Source organism: Neocloeon triangulifer, unplaced genomic scaffold, assembly GCF_031216515.1.
Source record: "Neocloeon triangulifer isolate White Clay Creek 2 clone unplaced genomic scaffold, ASM3121651v1 ptg000012l, whole genome shotgun sequence".
NCBI lineage: Eukaryota > Metazoa > Arthropoda > Insecta > Ephemeroptera > Baetidae > Neocloeon > Neocloeon triangulifer.
The window spans coordinates 9055371-9073923 of record NW_026775554.1 but is presented as its reverse complement, the minus strand read 5'-3'; the positions used below and the strand labels follow the sequence as shown (position 1 = coordinate 9073923).

At 36.5% G+C, this 18553-nt stretch overlaps 1 protein-coding gene across 1 annotated transcript; it reads left to right on the top strand.

Annotated features, from left to right (window-relative positions):
* Positions 1-2864: 2864 nt before the first annotated feature.
* Positions 2865-17086, top strand: LOC132197549 (serine/threonine-protein kinase 17A-like). Its single transcript, XM_059620895.1, has 6 exons — positions 2865-3027; positions 12838-13047; positions 13440-13578; positions 14674-14800; positions 14856-15084; positions 16180-17086. The coding sequence occupies exons 1-6, from the start codon at positions 2891-2893 to the stop codon at positions 16721-16723; spliced, it is 1386 nt and encodes a 461-aa protein (XP_059476878.1). The 5' UTR covers positions 2865-2890; the 3' UTR covers positions 16724-17086.
* The last annotated feature ends 1467 nt before the right edge of the window (positions 17087-18553 follow it).

The window sequence follows — 18553 nt, the reverse complement described above, 5'->3', positions numbered from 1 at the left end:
ATCTATAAGTTTATAAACGAAAGGCAAGTAATTTTAGATAAAAGTAAGAAACATTTCAGTTTTCAACCCTCTGAAAATTCAAAGCACCTTCCTAAATTCTCCAAGTAAGAAACATTAATATTAAAATTTTTATATAAAAATACTCGTTAATTGCGACTATTAGTGCTATAAATTAGATTTGCTGGATTTTTTTAGTTAATTAGTAATGTTTTTTTTTAGAAACCTTCAAATTGCATCAATAGACACAATTTATGATTAGATCCTTTTCCATTTTTTTTTATATATAAAAAAGTTTACAAACTGATTTTTTTCTGCAGGTTAGGTTTAAGGTAAAAATCAATATTTCTATACAAGAATTTCAGATTCTTTAGTTTATTCAACTGGCCTGTAGTTCTAAATTTTGTTTCAATTTTTAAATGATTCCGGATGAAAAACCACGTCAGCATAAATGCGGTAAATGTAAATTTGATACATTTTTTCTCGATTTTTTCTTTTACTCCGAAGCTTGAGGTTTTGCGCCTTTGTATACCCTTTGGAGCGTTCATACGTGAAATTTATTTTGTTGTATTGCGAGTGTGTTATATATTTATGTGATGCAATGAAAATCGCGAGAGCAGGATGGAGCGGCGGCGGCGGCGGCGTCGGTTGCAAGAATAATCGAAGCCGAAACGCTCAAGGCCGGCCGGAATTTTATATTGAGCCGTTTTGAGGCGCGCTGGTTTTTACTCATTTCTGATGTTGCGCCGACCTTGTGCATTTTAAGTTTAATTGAAACATCAAATTAAGACCAGAATCGGCGCAAAAACCAGAACTTGAATGTGCCGCGGAAAATAAAACTTAGCATTATTATTACAACCTGCGCCGCGAATTAAACGGCTTTTAGCACTAAATTGAGCAATGAATTCTGCGTTATTACCAAATAAACGCGCAATTATTGGCAAATAAATGTTGCGTTTTACGAGACGTGCGCTTGTAAAGAGAGCATTTTCCCACAAGAAATAAGCTCTTGTTTATTAGCTGCTTGTTCGGTTTTGTAACTTTAGGTAGAGAAAGATAAGAGGCCAATAATAGAATAATATATTTCCAACCCAACTTGAAGACAAAGAGCAACTTCTAAAGATAATTTTCTTGTTTAAAAATGACTATTATGAATATGTAAAAAGTTCTTTGCTCTTATATAAATTCAAAGAGTTACAGTTAATTTGTTATTATAATTTCAACGTTTTTCTGAATAAACAGCAAAAAAGTATCATAATTTTACAAACAAATAAAAATGATAAAAAAAACCTTTCTTTTGCCATTTTTCTTTCCTTTTCAAAAAGCATCACATGAAATCAAGCCTTCAAAATCCTGGAAATTAATTATTTGAAATATTTTTAAATAAATTTATCCGCAGATAGAACGGGTTATGAACTCTGAAATCCTCTCTCCTCGTCGCTATATTCATTTGATATGCTGAATAGAGACAAACGTGCAGTTTGCAGCATGAGAGAAAGACGGCTCCAGATCTGTGTTACTTTGTTTGTTGGCGATCGAGAACAGCTCTGGTTGCGCAAGCAAGGTCTTATTCGCAGAATCTACTTGTAAATATAGAAGATGACGTCGAGATTACACTAGCCGTGGGTGCTACAACTCCAGTACTTGCAGCGGCATTGACACACAGGAAAACTTCATGCCGATAAGTCGCGCACACCGGTTGATTGCAGACCGTACTTGGGATGGTTTCAAATACGGACATGAGCACTTCTTCATCAAAATAGCAAGCACGTCAGCGCTTGACAAAAAAAAACAAGACTCTTATCTTGTTATCACTGATTATCTTTTGAGGAAAGTTACGACTTTGCGAGGACTCAAAGCACAGAATTAGACTTTTGAAAAACACATTTTTTTGGCTCAAATTTTATTTGAAGACACTTGTGTGTAAATTGTATCAAAATAATTTTTTTTAGAACGAAATTTTTAGATTTCAGTACAATCATGGACCACTTTTTCAAATTTAATTTAACTTCTTTTGCTTTGCTAAAGCCCCTTTTTAGTCAAATCAAAGGAATTTATAGAGATGTAAAAATTATAATGACACTCATGGAAACGTTCATGATTCAGGGTTCAGGGAATGAAAAAACAGCTTTGATTGTTGGATTTCTTGTTCAAATGTCGTTTTGAATGTTAACCATTTTTTAGAACAAGCCCATTTTTCTCTTCAATTATTTTTTTTGTCCTGACATTTGTTTATTTTAACTAAAATTCTCTCTTGCGTATTCCCCTCTTGAAAAAGTGTCGCGAAACCATGAATTGCAGATTATTCCGCAACTAAACTTGCTTCTCTCGCGGCAAACCAAAATATTATTCGTGAACATTCCGTCACTTTATCAAGCACTTTATCATACTTTGTTTCCCTGTCTCGATTTTTTGCCCGTCGGAATGCACATTCCTAAATTGGACACAAAGAGTGCTTCTTCTGCGCGCTTACTTTCAATTTCGGAAGAGAGCAAAAAGCCTCGCAAACAAACTGGACAAAAGCGCGAGAAAATACAGTCGCCGGACAAATTGCGCTCAATCACTCGCGGCGAAAATATATAATTCCACGGCAGAGGCGCGCAAGAAAAAGAATGAAAAATAACAACAGACGTGAGAAATACAATTATATACGGGCGGAAAAAAGTAGCGAGCGGAGGAAAAACGCCGAAAAAAGGTACAAGGCAGTCATTAAAAGCGAGCGTGGTTGGTTGGTGAACCCTGACAAAATCGAGTCCGGGCGCCCTGAGCCGCGACCCGGAGGCAACAACCTAAGCCAGGGACCTGCGCGCGCACCTCCTCCACTCGAGAGCCGCAGCGACTTCTCAAACTCGAGAGTCAGTCTTCAGTGTTGAGCCGACGGATGTGAATCGCGATGGTTGGGCCGTCGCCGGGCGTCCAGGCCGCCGAGCAGCCGGGCTTCCTCAGGTTGCCCCTGGACAAGGAGCAGCAGCTGATAAGCGACCAGCCCCTCGAGGCCTCTTTCCACGTCGAAGAGGAACCCTTCGCCAGGTATGTTTACCGAAAAAAAGATAAAAAAAAAAAATAGAAACGCACCTGGGGCCGGCTTATCAGGGTCGCTCGGACAGCCAGGGTACCGTTACCTTTAGCGCGAGAAGAAGGAGTCGTGCGCGATAAATTATTCTTTTATGCCATTTCTTGGCCAGGCTCTTTTCTTTACAGCAGTGCACGTATTGAAGAAAAATAAAGTCATGACTTGCCAGAGTGATAAAAAAAGATTGAATGCTCTTTCCGCATTTTTATGCTGTTTGTCCGTTGGCAGATGGTTTTTTAGCACACGTGAGATACTTATATGTAATTTTTTCGGCGGAGCCGCGTAGTGACAATTGGAAAAGTCGTTGCTGCCCAAGAAAGAAAAGAACAAGTTTATATGGTGATGGCGCCAGCCGGTTTTGCAGCCAAGACAATTTTTGCGGTTGAGAAAATGAAGCGAACCGTGAAATTATTGAGCATTGATTTAATTTAGAGCTGCCGGAACTTTCCACGCAGTGGTTTATTAGAAGTTATAATTTTATATCGCACACCAGCTTTCAATTCAAGCATTAACTTGCTTGAAACTCAAATCAGTACCGCTTCGATTAAAAGTCAACTTTAAAAAATGCCACTTCAACTACGCAATTGTAAGCAAAATCGAGCTACTTTTATATCATTTTTCCCCCTCAAAGCATGACTCTTCTGACACATTGCTCTCTGGCCAAAAAATTGTTTTCATTCAATTTTAACTTTTTGCTTTTTCAATACAGTTACATTATCCAACCTCATTAATTGAACGTAATCTTTCGACGAAACTGAAATATTTTTAGTGTTGGGGGCTTGAAAATTCTCAGAGATCTGTTTTTGAACATTTAAAATTGACATTTTTTGAAAATGCAAATAACAAGATACAATCTCATTTTATCCCCATAGATTATTCCCAACCCTACAAATAAGAAACGAAATTTTCTTATGATAAGAATTAATTTTCAGTCAATTAAAACTGAGAGTTTCCGCATGAAAATTTTGATTGTAATGACTATTATTATTAATTAAAAAGAGCCGAATGTAATTAAGCAGGTCTGGCGGCGAGAGACATTTGCAATTATTGCGTACAGTTAGATTGCATGACTGCTTTTTATTTCTCGGCGGCTGCTCTGCTCTCTTCCTCTTGTTTCCTGATTTGCAGGTGAAAAATTCGAAACTACATTACAATGATTGCATGTCGGCGCGGACGAGAAGATGTTTTAATTAAATTGCTCTTGGGCAACAAAAACGGCACATCTCTCGTTCTATTAGACAGCTCTCGCATGCAGGTCTGCGAAACAGAAAAAACGGAAGTGGAAAGGATGCACTTTTCGTGCCACAATTGATGCATGCGCCTCTGGGTGCACATCACGAGCGACATTATTTACAATTTTTACAGTGAATTTTATCACGCGATTGATTCCAATTCAATTTGAATGTAAAATATAGTGTTGAATTTTCAAATACATTTTTTTGCGGTGAAAATTTATAATTTAACGAATACATTCGATGACAAACTCGAAGGTCACCATTTTTGCAAGCGAAACAACTTTTGAATAATTGCAAACCAAGTTTCCATTTGAGGCTTTTCTCAATTACAAATAAATTTCCAATCCGCTTTTTGCAGATCTTGTTCAAGATAATCCCCTGCTTTCATTGTTTGCCAACACATGTTCCCAACCCACTCAACAATCCGCCTCTTTTATTTATATATGTTTTTTATTTGCTCGACTTTGACCCAATCAAGAACAATATTTTCGCGTCCTGACCTGCGGTTTATATCCATCTGTGAAACTCGACGAAATCAAACCGCCGAACACAATGCAATTTTCCTTGGGAATAAAACGCTAAAAAAGGGCTAGTGCTTTTTTAGCGCACGATTGTATTCAAATCGAACCGCTTCTTTTGAATTATGTCACATAATATATTTTATTTATTCCCCTTGATAATTCATGAAACTCATTACGAATTCGGATCACGCGCGCGCCGTTGTTCGTTTTTACGAGACCAAATTTGTATTTTTAATGAAATGCAGTAGCCGCGCAGATGTTCCGCCAAGGCACGAAAAAATACATCAACATCAAGCCAGAAAATTTGCAAAGCACCCGAGCACAAAGTCGTCGCCGGAGCTTAACTGTACTTTTTATTTCGTGCATATTGAAAAGAATAAAGGGACAAAAAGAAAGGAAGAAAAGCCTGCAGTACTTTACTAAGTACCTAGAGTACCTAACGTAGGCTAATGCAAATCTTTTTTTTAAGTGGATAATGACGACGCAGAATATGAACAGAAAAATAAATAATTATGAAGGGGTTCTAAAATTAATTTTCTTTGATCATTACCTGTTTTGTTAATTTCATCATCTTCGATACTGATAAAAATTATCAAGAAAAGTCTTATTTGACACAATAAAATTGCTTTTGTTTTAAGTATTTGCCTTATGTCCTAATTTTTTTAATGCATTTAAAATAATTTTATAAAAAATTGCTTGTTTCAAGCTTGCCAACTACCATTATTTGAATTTAAGTCGCAATTTGCCTTCGCGTGAGATCATCAAAAATCGTTTTGCTTATCACGGTGATGCTGTTTGCCCAACAAATTATTTCTTCAAGAAGATAATTCAAATGAGAATTTAGCACACGCGGCGAAGCAAAAAACGTCTCTAATCGATGAAAACGCCGTGTGTGTCCTAAATGAACGTTTTTTTTTATAGGTGAAAAAAATATTTGTATAAATCGTTGAGAGCACATATTATTCCAAGAGCGATGCGTGCATTACTTGATATTGTACACCAGATCCGCCTGCTGGATTTTTTTCCCTCTCGCCGCGGCGCTGACTGAGATGGAAATTCCTTTCTACAGCGGCCTTGCTTTTCTCTCGCTGGCTCCGTTTCAATCCGCGCCTTAATCCCATTCACCCACAGCACTTCAGGATACAAACTCAAGTGCACGCAGAACGAAACCGCCACGCCAAGAATCCGTTTTCGAAACAGATACATGAAAATAAATTTGATCTCCGGATGAATGCGATCGATTCACGCAATCGAAAAACAGGAAAAGAGGGTGAGAGAAAGAAAGAAAGAAACTCTCATTAACTGTGAATTCAAGGAAATTCGCTAGGGATCGAACAATCAGACTATCAAAAAAGAAAAGAAATTACAAAATATTTAAAATGAGTGTTCAGCTCTTTAAATTTATAAAATATTAAAAATATAGCTCTATTAATACAATTTGTTTTAACGTTATTTATAAAGCAAATTTTATTGTTATTTTTCGTTTTAATTGCCTGAAACGAATGTCATTAAATGATTAAATATGACATCATTTTGTGGTTTTACAACTTTGGCCGGTTAAAAGAATACAATTTTTCGCTGCTTGCACGTCCTAATTACAAGATTGCTCAAATTTAGAATGAAGGTTAATCAATTTTAGGTATAAACTGGTCGATTAAGAATGGTTTGCAAGATAAGTGTGAAAATTTGTCTTATATTTTCAGCTGAACTAGATTCCAAAAATCCCAGAGTTTTTATCCGTTTTCTTATCAAAAACAACACAGACAATGAGATAAAGGGCATCCAAAATGCAATGGAATCATGGCTTCGCGGTGGCTCGCGTGCGAGTCCTTCGCAAGTGCGCACTATTATTATTTATAGGGTTTATCAGGACGCAGCACACAGAGTTTATGTTTGCTGACTAAACTCTATTATGTTTATTTCAGCGAAGGTAAATCGCACGCAATTAACAGTTTCCTTAAAGAAAAAAGATAAAACATTGCATCAGCCGTGGCAATGAGCTAGACTTGCTGCCAATGAATGAATCACCCGACGCACCCAAACACATTAAATATGCGGCTCACATCTCATTATTGTCTGTGGGAAAAATCACAGGCGATAAATAAAAAAAGGTCCGCCGGTATAATTTGACTGCCAAATTGGACAAGAGCAATAAAATTTTTCTGAAGAAATAAGGCAAAAGTCGAGGGAAATTTTTCTTGTTGGTTTAGTTTGTCATTGGGGAATTAACGCGCGGAGGTGTGATAAAAAAACTCTCCGTGAGTCACACTGAAGAATTCGCTCTTTCCGATTGACAGCCTTGCCTTCTTATCTTTACAACGCAAGTCTCTTATTAAGCCGCGCGTTCTATAAAACACACTAGGTGTGCCACAATTCTGGCTCGATATCAATCTGCCGTTTTTGAGCACCAGGTTCATAGTCTACTTTGGCCGCGCAGAGTTAATGAGATTTGTTGCGGCTAATTTAAAATGGATGCTGCAGGTTTTGGGGACGCTCAAAAGTTTTATGTTTGGAATGTAAACAAGCACGCTGATTAGGTTTCAAGATGGAATCACACTTTTTCTACTCATTCCTCACAAAAAGGACAGGTTTAATTGGCAAAATAGCGTTTTCTCTGGTGACCCAGGAGATTATTTTCTTTCGTTTTCATATTATTTTTATAATTACCAATAACATTGACTTAAAAGACACAATTTTGAATCAAAAATCGTTAATTGTTTTCCTCTCTGGTTCTTATTTGAAACAGAAAAAAATATCCTCAAATATTGTACTAATTTATAGTGGCAAAAGGAAATTATGCATTTCAGGATATAAAATCAAATAGTAATTTTTCATACTTTGACTCAGTTCAACTGAATTTCGTCAATTAATGGAACTTTAATTAACTTTCAAAATTCTTTTTGCCCGTGCATTTTTACATGTAGTGTATAATTTCATGAATATTAAAATTAATCAGGAATCAATCTTTAAATAGAATAGAATCTTGAGACGATCAGACAATTAAAGATTTTGTTCATTCTTGCAGAGAGAAACTATTGCTGAAGCTGAAAATCTTTGGAATCCCTCTCAGAAAGTTGTGAAATCTTCATTCTTTTAATGTTTGCACTTGCATATTGATGGTATTAATGTTCCCATTCAATCATGAAAATAACGAGGAATATAAAATTATACACTTAAAAATTTCGAAAGGCGCATAACAAAAACGTGTTCTTACTGGAATATGTCCCAACTGAAACAAACACAGGTCGCAATACATAAAAAACGAAAAGTGAACGATCTCGTTAAGCTGCAAGTTTATTCAAATGACATGCAACACCAGGTGTGGCTGCGCGAGACAGAATTAGGCGAGCGAGCGACCACATGTGTGTTGTTGACTTTATATATTTTATTGGATTATTTATGTGGCTGGCGTTGGGCAGTACAACACACACACACAAATAACGAGGTCCTCAGTGGTAATGCATTATTTTCCAATTGCGGCCAATTGAGTCTCTCGCAGAGCAGTCGCCTGAGCAAGCGAGCGAGGTTAATGCAGCCGCCAGACGCGCTGACCTGAGCGCGAGGGGGAGGGAGGGGGCCAAGTAGGTCAGGTGAAGCCCCAGGCCTCCGCAACAGCTGCTCCTCTTTTGCATACCGGCATCTTGTTTTTCGCGGAAGACAATTTTTGCAGCCACTTTTTGTTCTCTTTTTCAATTTCATCACAATTTGGGAACGCGAATCAAAATTTTTGAATAAGCCCTGAAAGAAAAAAAGGGTCTCCTTTGTCCTCTCTCACTCCCTCTCCTTTCTCGCGTGAAACGAGTTCGGGACCAAATTGTATGTGCAAGTCGATTCGTGGTCGCGTTTCGCTTCAAATTGAGCAGAAAATCTGACACTGAAAAGAGACCTGAATGACCTTTTGCGCTGATTGCGGTTGACAAGAAAGTCGTCGGCGCTTCTCAACAATTGTCAGAGGTCAATGTATGCAAATTGAATAACAAATTAAACTAGTTTCCAAAGACAAATCCGGCAGGAAAAATTTTGTGTTGAAAAGAAAAAAGAAAGAGTAGTTTTTCACTGACTGAATTAAAACTTATTTTTTATTATAAGAAAGTGATCTTTCATATTTTGGAGCCAAAAAAATACAATTGATTCTTGTATAAATTTGAATATATAAAAAGTGAAAAAAAAAACCAAAACCATATTTACTAGCTTCCTTGATCAAATTTAAATTCTCAAGCTCGCGGAAAGTGGGAAACCTTTATTAAAACAAGTCAAACATAATGCAAAAGATAAGCGAAATCTTTTGAGAAATAAAAATTGCAAGGTCCTCAAAATGCTTCAGGTGCTGGACAGAGATATCAAGCCAATGTCAATAGAAAGCTTCTGTCATCCCATCTCTCTCAATTTGCACTTTCATTAGTTTTCACTTACCATAAATTCTGGCATCAGTTTTTTTTTACAATCAATAAAAGCGCGGAGATGAATGAAAAAATAACCGGTGCATTTATAAAAATTAATAGGCGCGCGTAAAAGCTCCAAAACTGTCGGGGAGACACAATAAAAGTCGGATTTCTCTCTCGTGTTTTTGATTTTAATTAGACGAGGCGTGATTTATTTAAGGGCTGTCTGCTGTGAATTTTTGATCATCTCCGAGCTCGCGGCAGGGAAAATGAAAAAGGCTCTCTTTCTCTGCGCCTCGCCAGCGGGCCATTGCATTGTGGGTCACATGTGATCTCTGACAGACAAAAACACATGTGCACAGCAGTGAAACTTCTCTCGTCAACAAACGAGATTTGCACTCTCGCCGTCTGTCGAAGATGAAGAAGAGAAATTAGCAAAATTGCAGAACTTTTAATTCGTTGGTGCGGTGACCGGCGGCTCTTTATTCAAATCAGACCACTTTGTATATAAATAATTCATGGTGTATTCGTGGCATGAGTTCAAAAGCGTCGCTGGCCAAAGAAGCAGATTTTCCCAGAATTTTTATTCTGGTAGTATCGACCTGCGCGAGGCTATTTTCATATGGCGTGAGAAAAATGCGAGCATTACACACAAACATGCCCATGTAAATTTATCGGGCATAAAAAGTTCAAATGTGGAATTCCGTGTCGGCAGGAATTTATATATGGTATTGTGTCCGTTTTAATGGAAATTATGGCAAATCAGATATTTTGCGGAATGCCGCTTGTGATTATTGAACAAAAAACATCATAAATAAATTGGGAATATCTCTCATCTTGGTCAATCTTGGTCAATTGCATGACAGAAGAAAATTCCACAGAAAAAAACTTATGCTGTTATGCTCATTGCTAGATTATATTTAAAAAAATCACTTTTCTTACGGAATCTGACGGAATCTATCGCAAGACCAAGTATAAAAAACAGAATTTTAAAGTTCAGGTCAAAGATGTGATTGAATCAGCTAAATAAAAAATCATTTCCAAAATGAACACTTTTTCTGATGCTTGTTAGTGTTTGTTGAAAGTCGTCAATTCAAATATAAAGCATAATTCATGCAATTTTAAGTAATTTTATGATAAAAAAACTGCTGAATCATTATTTTTTCATGAAAGCCTAAAACTAATACAAAAATGACTGTTTCACACATTTTTGTTAAATATTTTGAGGAGAAATATTTAAGAATTAAAATTAATCATTTCCGAAAAATTAATAAGGAGAATAAGCCAAAAGCGTTTAAAATTTGCAGATGTTAAAGTTTCATTCCTATTTTGATCAAAAATTTCAGCAAAATCAGTTTTTAAAGAAAATAAACAGAACACCCAGCAAAAAATTATTCAAAGTGGGAAGTTTTCTGAAGTCATCATGCGACATCTCATCGGAAATTGGCCTCCGTTCAAATTTACTGGATGAGAATAAATTGCTGGAACAATGCCTGGACGCGTAATTGAAGAGGCGATGAGTGTGCGACAAGAGAGTGTCACTTACGCATTGAAATCTCGCGAGTGATTCAGCGCGGGTATAAAATAATTTATTGATGGTCGCGCCACGCAACCGCTGGTGAATTTCTCGAGTTGCTCTCGGAGAAAGAAAGAAGCAGGCAGCGATTTTTGAAAGGAGGAATGCGAGTGGCCGCCGCCGCCGCCGCCGCGAAAGAGAGCAAAGTGCGACTGGCTCGGCTGCATTCCTTCAGTCAACGACCAGAAAAAATAACACGCGCGCTCTTGATACATAATATTCCAATGCGACGTTTATCATTATTTGTAATGGAGAAAAAATTCGTGTGACGCCAGGAGTTTCAAGTCGCGGCTGAGTGACTGCGGGGCGCGCAGAAAATTCCGCAGCATGCTTTCGGGCGAATTTGCAAACACGCACCTTTTCGGCAATAAAAGTATTCAGCGATCGTCGCTCAGAGGTCAAGGACGGGATAATTGCCGATTTTTCATGCGGAAAATCACCTCGCATCACTCGGGCTAATTTATGCCCTGGAAACGCATTAAATTAAAATTAAAGTGCTAATGAGAAAGATAAAATGTGGAATGCATTTAAATTTATATTTACTATTTATTAAAAAAAAAAAAAAAAAAAAAAACAATGGTGTAGTAATTTTGGAATATTTTGGGAAATTTATAAGTGAGATTTTATTTAAATTTGGGGTTTAGATAAACAATGTACATTTGACCCAAGATTAAAATTTTAACCAGTTTTGTGTTGATTGTTGGAAAATAATTGGAATAATCCTCTTTAAAAGAAATAAAGAAATTTAAAAACACCTATTGTTTTCTCTCTCTTTTGAATACGACTGTGCAAAAGATTAATTGAGTTTATCCTTCTAATAATGTTACAATGCTTTCCTAATTTTTGAAATCTATATATAGAAATTTTTATATATATTTTAATTAAATGTCAGTCCTATCATGTTATTTATCATCAAGTTTATTTTCTTAATTTATTAAACAGAGTTGCTAAAGAATAGACGAAATTGAGAGTTGATAGATTCCTTGTTTTTCGCGTGTGTTGCATACTTTTCAAATGAATGATTTAGCACGAAATTTCAACAGTGGTTTTCTCGTTAATTGAATTCCTGAAGGTTGTTTTAAAACAAGGTGTGGCTCGGAAAAGAGACTGCAATAAATTTCAATTGTTAATGCGAACAAATGGTTCACAGCTCATTTTTTTCCACCCGAGAAGTTATGTGAGCAGAATGATTTGAAATTATAATCTGGCGCATTAATTCGAATCATCTATATGTACTTGAGAGCATGATCGATGTGAGAATTTTCTTTCTGATTCTCATTTATGCAATTAGCATTCCGAGCAACGTAACTCTGATGATGCTTTCCTTGGATGAGAGCATCACCGCGATTTCTCTATTCTGCAGTTGCGGAATGCAGTCCCTTTATAATGCAAAGCCCAGTTTTCTTGCTCATCGACTGTGAAAATCACATAACCAGGAAAATTTATATAAAATCTGATCGCATCTGCAGACGAGCGAATTAATATGAAAAAATAAACGGGCACTTAGTATGTAACGGGGAGAGGAAGAGCGCCGGATGTTTTCTGTTTCGCCTAATTCACCCATCCTATGAAATTGCAAAATATCTTATACTGTAATTTATTTTACCTAGCGAAAAAAAAACGTAGAATCACTCTTCACTCCGCTAGTTTTATAGCTGCATATGGTCATTTCTAACGCGATAAAAAGAGATAAGCAACTTCCTCTCTTAATGGATTTTATTGCAAAAAATGCACAGTTAAATTGGAATTTATTACAAGTCGGTATTCCAAATAAGGAAATAACCTTTCGTTTGAGTTTTACATAAATTAAAATATCATATACTAAACTTTAAAAATTGAAAATATAAGAAAGTTTATTAGAAAAAATTAATGGTTATATTCTTATCCAAATTTACAATTACAGAAAACAATGAATTATATGATATTTTATACGATATTTAGAAAAATTTCTTATTTAATAAACCGCAATAAGTTGAACTGGCAAGGCAAAATTTTTTTGCAATTGATTGATTACTATGGTATCATTAATTTTTTATAATTATTTGTTTTGTAGGGGAAAATTCGCCGCGGTTCGTCGATGCATCGATCGCCACAGCAAGAAGACGTTCGCCGCCAAGTTCCTGAAGAAAGGTCGTGGCGGCACCTTAAGGCCGGAAATCCTGCACGAGGTGGCCGTCCTGGAGGCGTGTTCCTCGTGTCCGCGCATCGCCAAGCTCGAGAGGGTTTTCGAGTCGGACGCGGAAATGGTGCTCCTCCTAGAAATGTGAGTTGAATTTGCAAGCTAGCTTCTGCGTGACGCAGGTGTGCTCCAATCAATTAGACGCTCCTCTTGACAAAGCATGGGAACGGAAGCGCGTTTGATCGGACCCTCCGCGACGAGACGTGTTTTTGACGGCACGCCTTTTTGATCTCTAGCTCTATTAGAAAATTTCTTTGTGATTCAGATGGACATTTAAAGTTTCATCACTCTTTTCGGATCTGATTCAATTTGAATGAAAGTGTGTAAAATTAAATCAATTTCTGATAAAAAGTTCAATATAAAAGCCCTCTATTGTTCATTAAAGTACTTTTTTTTATTTCGACTATAATCTATATAATACGATCACTAGTACTATCATCTACCATCAAAATTTTAACTTGTTTGTGTTGTTTCAGGGTTTCTGGTGGCGAACTGCAAAGTCTGTTGGACAGAGACGAAATGTTGGAAGAACGTGACGTGGCCAGGCTAATGCGTCAGATCCTGGAGGGAATCGCCTTCCTCCACTCTATAAACGTCGCTCACCTCGACATCAAGGTATTATTTCGTTGTGAAGTGATAACAAAAAAATACGCAACATAAACGGAACAAACTTAGAATTGCAAAATTTTAGCGCGCAGAGAGAATCTCACGCCTGCTTTTCACTTTCGAACGGGATGCTAAATTTCTCTGCCGCTGCTGCAAATGTTTGCGCAGTGACGCAATCCCTTCTTAAAAGTACTCTCGTGTTTAATAATATACATAGTATATATATTTGGTGGCTGTGAATGGCGCTGCTCTTTAGTCTGCACCCTTGCCTCTCACACAGACTTATCTCTCCGAGTGGATGTATTTAAAAAACGAGTGCGGCGCCAACCTCTACTTCTTGGCCGGCGCCTGCTTTGCCTTTATTTTTATCTCCCTCTCAGAATTGATGACTTAATTGTGACGGACAGACGCCGAGAAAATTATTATGCCCAGCCAATCGGTTAATTGAACACGCGCCTTGTACGGCGCATTGCGTAATTCAATCCCCTGCGCGACTAGTGTAGATTATACCGCGAGAATTTTAATTTTTATTCAAAGTCACGCGCGTAAACCTCAGGAATGCAAAAATATGTATATTGATGGGTGGAGTTCTTACATTCATGTGCATGTTAATATAATCCTCTTAAAACACTTGACATATTATTGGGTTTGATTTGAATTTTGTGTTTGCTGAATTTTCTTATTTGAGCTGTAAAGAAAATATGAAAACGAAATTTCCAAGGCTGATGTTGAAACAATACATGATTTTCCATTATAATTAATAAATAACATAATTTTTTAAATAAATCATAAATGCTCCGTCCATGAACTCAGTATACTTTTGCAATAAAATTATAATTTATTTGACGTAAATTATTTGATTGAAATTAATAATTTTTTAATAATTCAATTTGTTTGCACGTGCGAAAAATTATTGACATGAATAGAAAGGCAAAGCTATACCAGTCAAATGAAATAGATTTATCAATATAAAAAAAATATCAAGAAGTAAAATAAAATAAGCTAAATATTTGCACCACACGCATAATTTTAAACATCTTTATGTTGAATTAAACTTTTGTTAAAATTTTCTAGTTTGAATGATTTATTACAAATTTATTTCAGCCTCAGAACTTGGTGCTGACGGGTGAGTGGCCGACCTGTGACGTCAAACTGTGTGACCTGGGCATCTCCAGGTATGTGGGACAGGGTGCGGACGTCCGTGAAATCCTCGGCACCCCTGACTATGTTGGTGAGTTTTTGCAATAAATCAAATGTTCCTGAATTCACGATCGTGACAAATTTAGCCCCTGAGGTGCTCAACTATGAGCCCATCAGTCTGGCGACGGACATGTGGTCTGTGGGGGTGCTGCTGTACGCGGTGCTCACCGGATACTCGCCCTTCGGGGGAGACACCAAGCAAGAAACCTTCTGCAACATCGCACACTGCCAAGTCGACTTTCCAGAAGACCTCTTCGAGGACGTTTCACTAGAGGCGCAAGACCTCATTGCGAAACTGCTCGTCCGAGACCCCAGGTATGCAGATTTTCTCAACTTTTTCAAGAGTATAAAATACTTTTAAAAAGGAAATAATGAATCTAATCAATCTAATTAAAAAATATTTATTTTGAAGAAAAGGAAGGTTCCATTTTTTCTTAATATCAAAGATCAAATAATTTAAGTGAAATTTTGGATTTTAAAAATAAACTCATTCAGATGATTCAGGACAACAAAAAAGAGCATACCAGGAAACAAAACATAGCTCACGAAATCTTCAAAAACCAAATTTTATCAAATTAATTGCAAATCAATAGGAGAGCTTGCATGGAACAGTATTCAATTTTTTTGCGCTTTAAATTGGGAAAAAAGCAGTGCATAATGAAGTTGCCCAAAGAAACGAAATTTTGGTTTTTAATTAAAAACATGCATTAAAAACAAATATTTTGGACTTAAGTTCAACAAAATTAGAACCCATTATCAAATTGCAATCACATTGAGGAGGATGCTTGAAATTGTGAAAATTCTAGACGTGGGTTTTTTAACTCATATACCACAAATTTAATCCCTTTATAAAGAAATTTGAAATCAATTTACAATCAGGCGCGATTAGTTAGTTAACTTATAAAAGCCTTTTTAATTGAAAATTTACCATTAAAACCTGAAATTGTAAGTTTTAATCATTATAAACAAAACTTACAAATGGGATCCATAAACATAGTAATTATTTCTGCACAAAATAAGACATTTTATCATTGGTAATAATAATGAAAGTTTCATAATTATGTTTTATTTGCTAATTGCTGATTAATAGCTTGATTGGATTTTTGTATACTTAGTAAAAAATCAATTGATAAATAAGTTCGGGTACCTCAGTTTAACCTGCAAATATGACAGTTGAATTAAAAAAAATGTTTATCTGCAGAGCTAATAATGATTTTGAAAGTGTTTGAAAGTTTGCTTTATTAATACTGATTGTTTTTTATTCCTTTATCCTGTTTTTTTTTTAATTTTTATTTTTTTATACTATTAAGGAATTGTGAAATATATTTTTTGATTAGGTTCCATATTATATTTTATTATTTTTTAATAATTTAATTGTGTTAATTGATTTTTTTTTTTATTAATTTGCAGCAAACGCTTAAGCGCGTCCGAGTGCCTGGAGCACCGCTGGTTCTCCGTGTTCACCCCTGTGCCATGCGAGCCATTGTGCGAGCCTCCACCACTGCCTTCGTCATCGCCTCCCCCGCTGCCGGACACCCCTCCACCACTACCATCTTCAGCCCCGCCGGACGCTGTGTACAGGGTACGGCGGTGCTTTGTGCTGGACGAGTGTGACGACAGCGCCACCAGCGACTCGGTGTCTGACATGTCCATCGACTCGGACAGCGTCGTGTCCCTGGACGAGGAGCCGTGCAGTTGGGACAACGCGCGCCTCTTCCGGCAACAGCTGCTGCAGCAGGCGCGCAGTCCGGCGGGCGTGCGTCAGCCGGGGGCCTTTGCGCGTGCGCGTAGTGTCTTCAGCGGTGGCGACGCGCATGCGCAGATGCGCACGCGCGTCGAACTCTCGCGCGAGGGCAGCGTCGTCGTGATGCGCGAGCGCCAAGATGGCGGCGCGTGGCGCGTCAGCCGCATGGAGCCCATCGAGTCGCGTATGCGCAGACTGGCCATCGCGTGACGTTTTCTGTGATTTGCAAATTTCACTCTCTCTGTCCTTGATTTGTATTTTCTCAAATGAAAAGCGGACTGGACGCGTGACAGGGCGTCAAAATTTTTCTTAGTCACTATTAAATTTATTTTATTTTTTATCTCGTTTGATACTGCGAATGTGTGAGAGTGAGTGCGTGTGGAGCTGGGACTCTTGTTCATTTTAATTATTGTATTGCGGATGGAAAACGAAAATCACCATTTGATCTGTAATTTATTTTTCTACATGTTGATTATTATTTTGATTGCTGAAACATTATGATCATCTCGCTTGTGAATTTGTGTCTCCTAATAAAAGTAGCCACCAGGATATTTATGTATCCTAAAATTTAAACCCTTGCCTGTTTTTATTTTACAATTTTACGCCAGAGGTTTTATTATATTTAAGAGTTTTTTTTGTTTACTTAATTTTTGATATTAATAATTTATAAATTAATGAACATGCATATTGAAGCTGTGATAAATAACCACTTATTCTTGTTTCTTGGAGAACATTTTAGTCAATTTAGACCATAACCTACAGCAAAAAAATGTAATTATAAATATTAAACCACATTTTCAACTAAAGAAACTTTCAAAATAAAGTATTTTGTTTCTCTCAATTTATTTATTTATTATTTTTTTTTTTTTTTGGGTACTCAGTTTCTGCTGAAATTTTATATTTGATGTCTAGCATTTTTAAATGATAATTTAAAAAAGAAAAAAATCTGAAAGTTTTTAATATTTGATCGCATTATACAAAGCATAAATTCTCTGTTATCTCCTTGGCTTTGAATATTAAAAAATAAATCCCAATGAATGATCTGTGAAAAAAATCTGCCACATTGCCCAGCTGAAATTTATGGCATAAGCGTAACTTTTGTAGCCGCCAGCAGAAGAAAAACTCGCGTCAGGTCCAAATAATTATGTATAAAACCCTGTAAATTTATTGCTTGCTCTGGCTTGCTGCAAGTCACAACGCCACTCAGCCTTAACACACGGCTTTGCGTGATTTTCTTTTAAGGTATGCAAATCGCTTCGAGCTTCATTAATTATCCACGGTAGAAATTATATAAGCTTCAAGTATAGGGGCAACTTTGTCTCGCCAATGGCAATTAGAAGTTGGGTCTGCAAACTGCAAAGGTGATTTAATAATCATGTACACAGTGAATTAGCTTGATTCAGCAGACAAATTTCGCTTCCTTATTAAATGCCAATCTGTTTCAACTCGCGCCGTGTTTTTGAAGATCTGCACATTTTTGTAACGTAATTAATCTTTTATCGGAATTTAAAAGATTTAATAATTTAAAGGTTAAGGTAAAAAAATCGTAGTAGATTTGGGGGTCAAATAATTAATGATAGAATTTAAAAAAGCATGCAATCAATTAAAGAAAACATTAAATTTCTTAATCTTATTTTAGAAAAAAATATTACAAGAAATAAAATTTAATCTTGTTTTTTTTTTTGTATATAATTTTCATGATTCATCTGGGTTAATTTTAAATAATGATTGATAAGAGCCATATTTGAATAAGAATAAATAGTAATACAGCATCATTTTTCTCGTTGCTTCAAAATATAAGTTATTGTTTCGATAGAATAATAATTATATGAATTGAATTGATAGAATTAAAAATAAATCATTTTGAAGGAAATTTGTAATAAAAATTCAAAGGTAATAGTTGGAGCAATTTAGTCCTACAGGCATGCAGTGGAATAAATTATTTTTCCCCGCACTTGAGGTTTGTGCAACAAGTCACATGGCAGACAGGGCGTTTATTGGTGAAATGGTGCAAGGCCCGGTTTTCGCTCGTTTCCTATG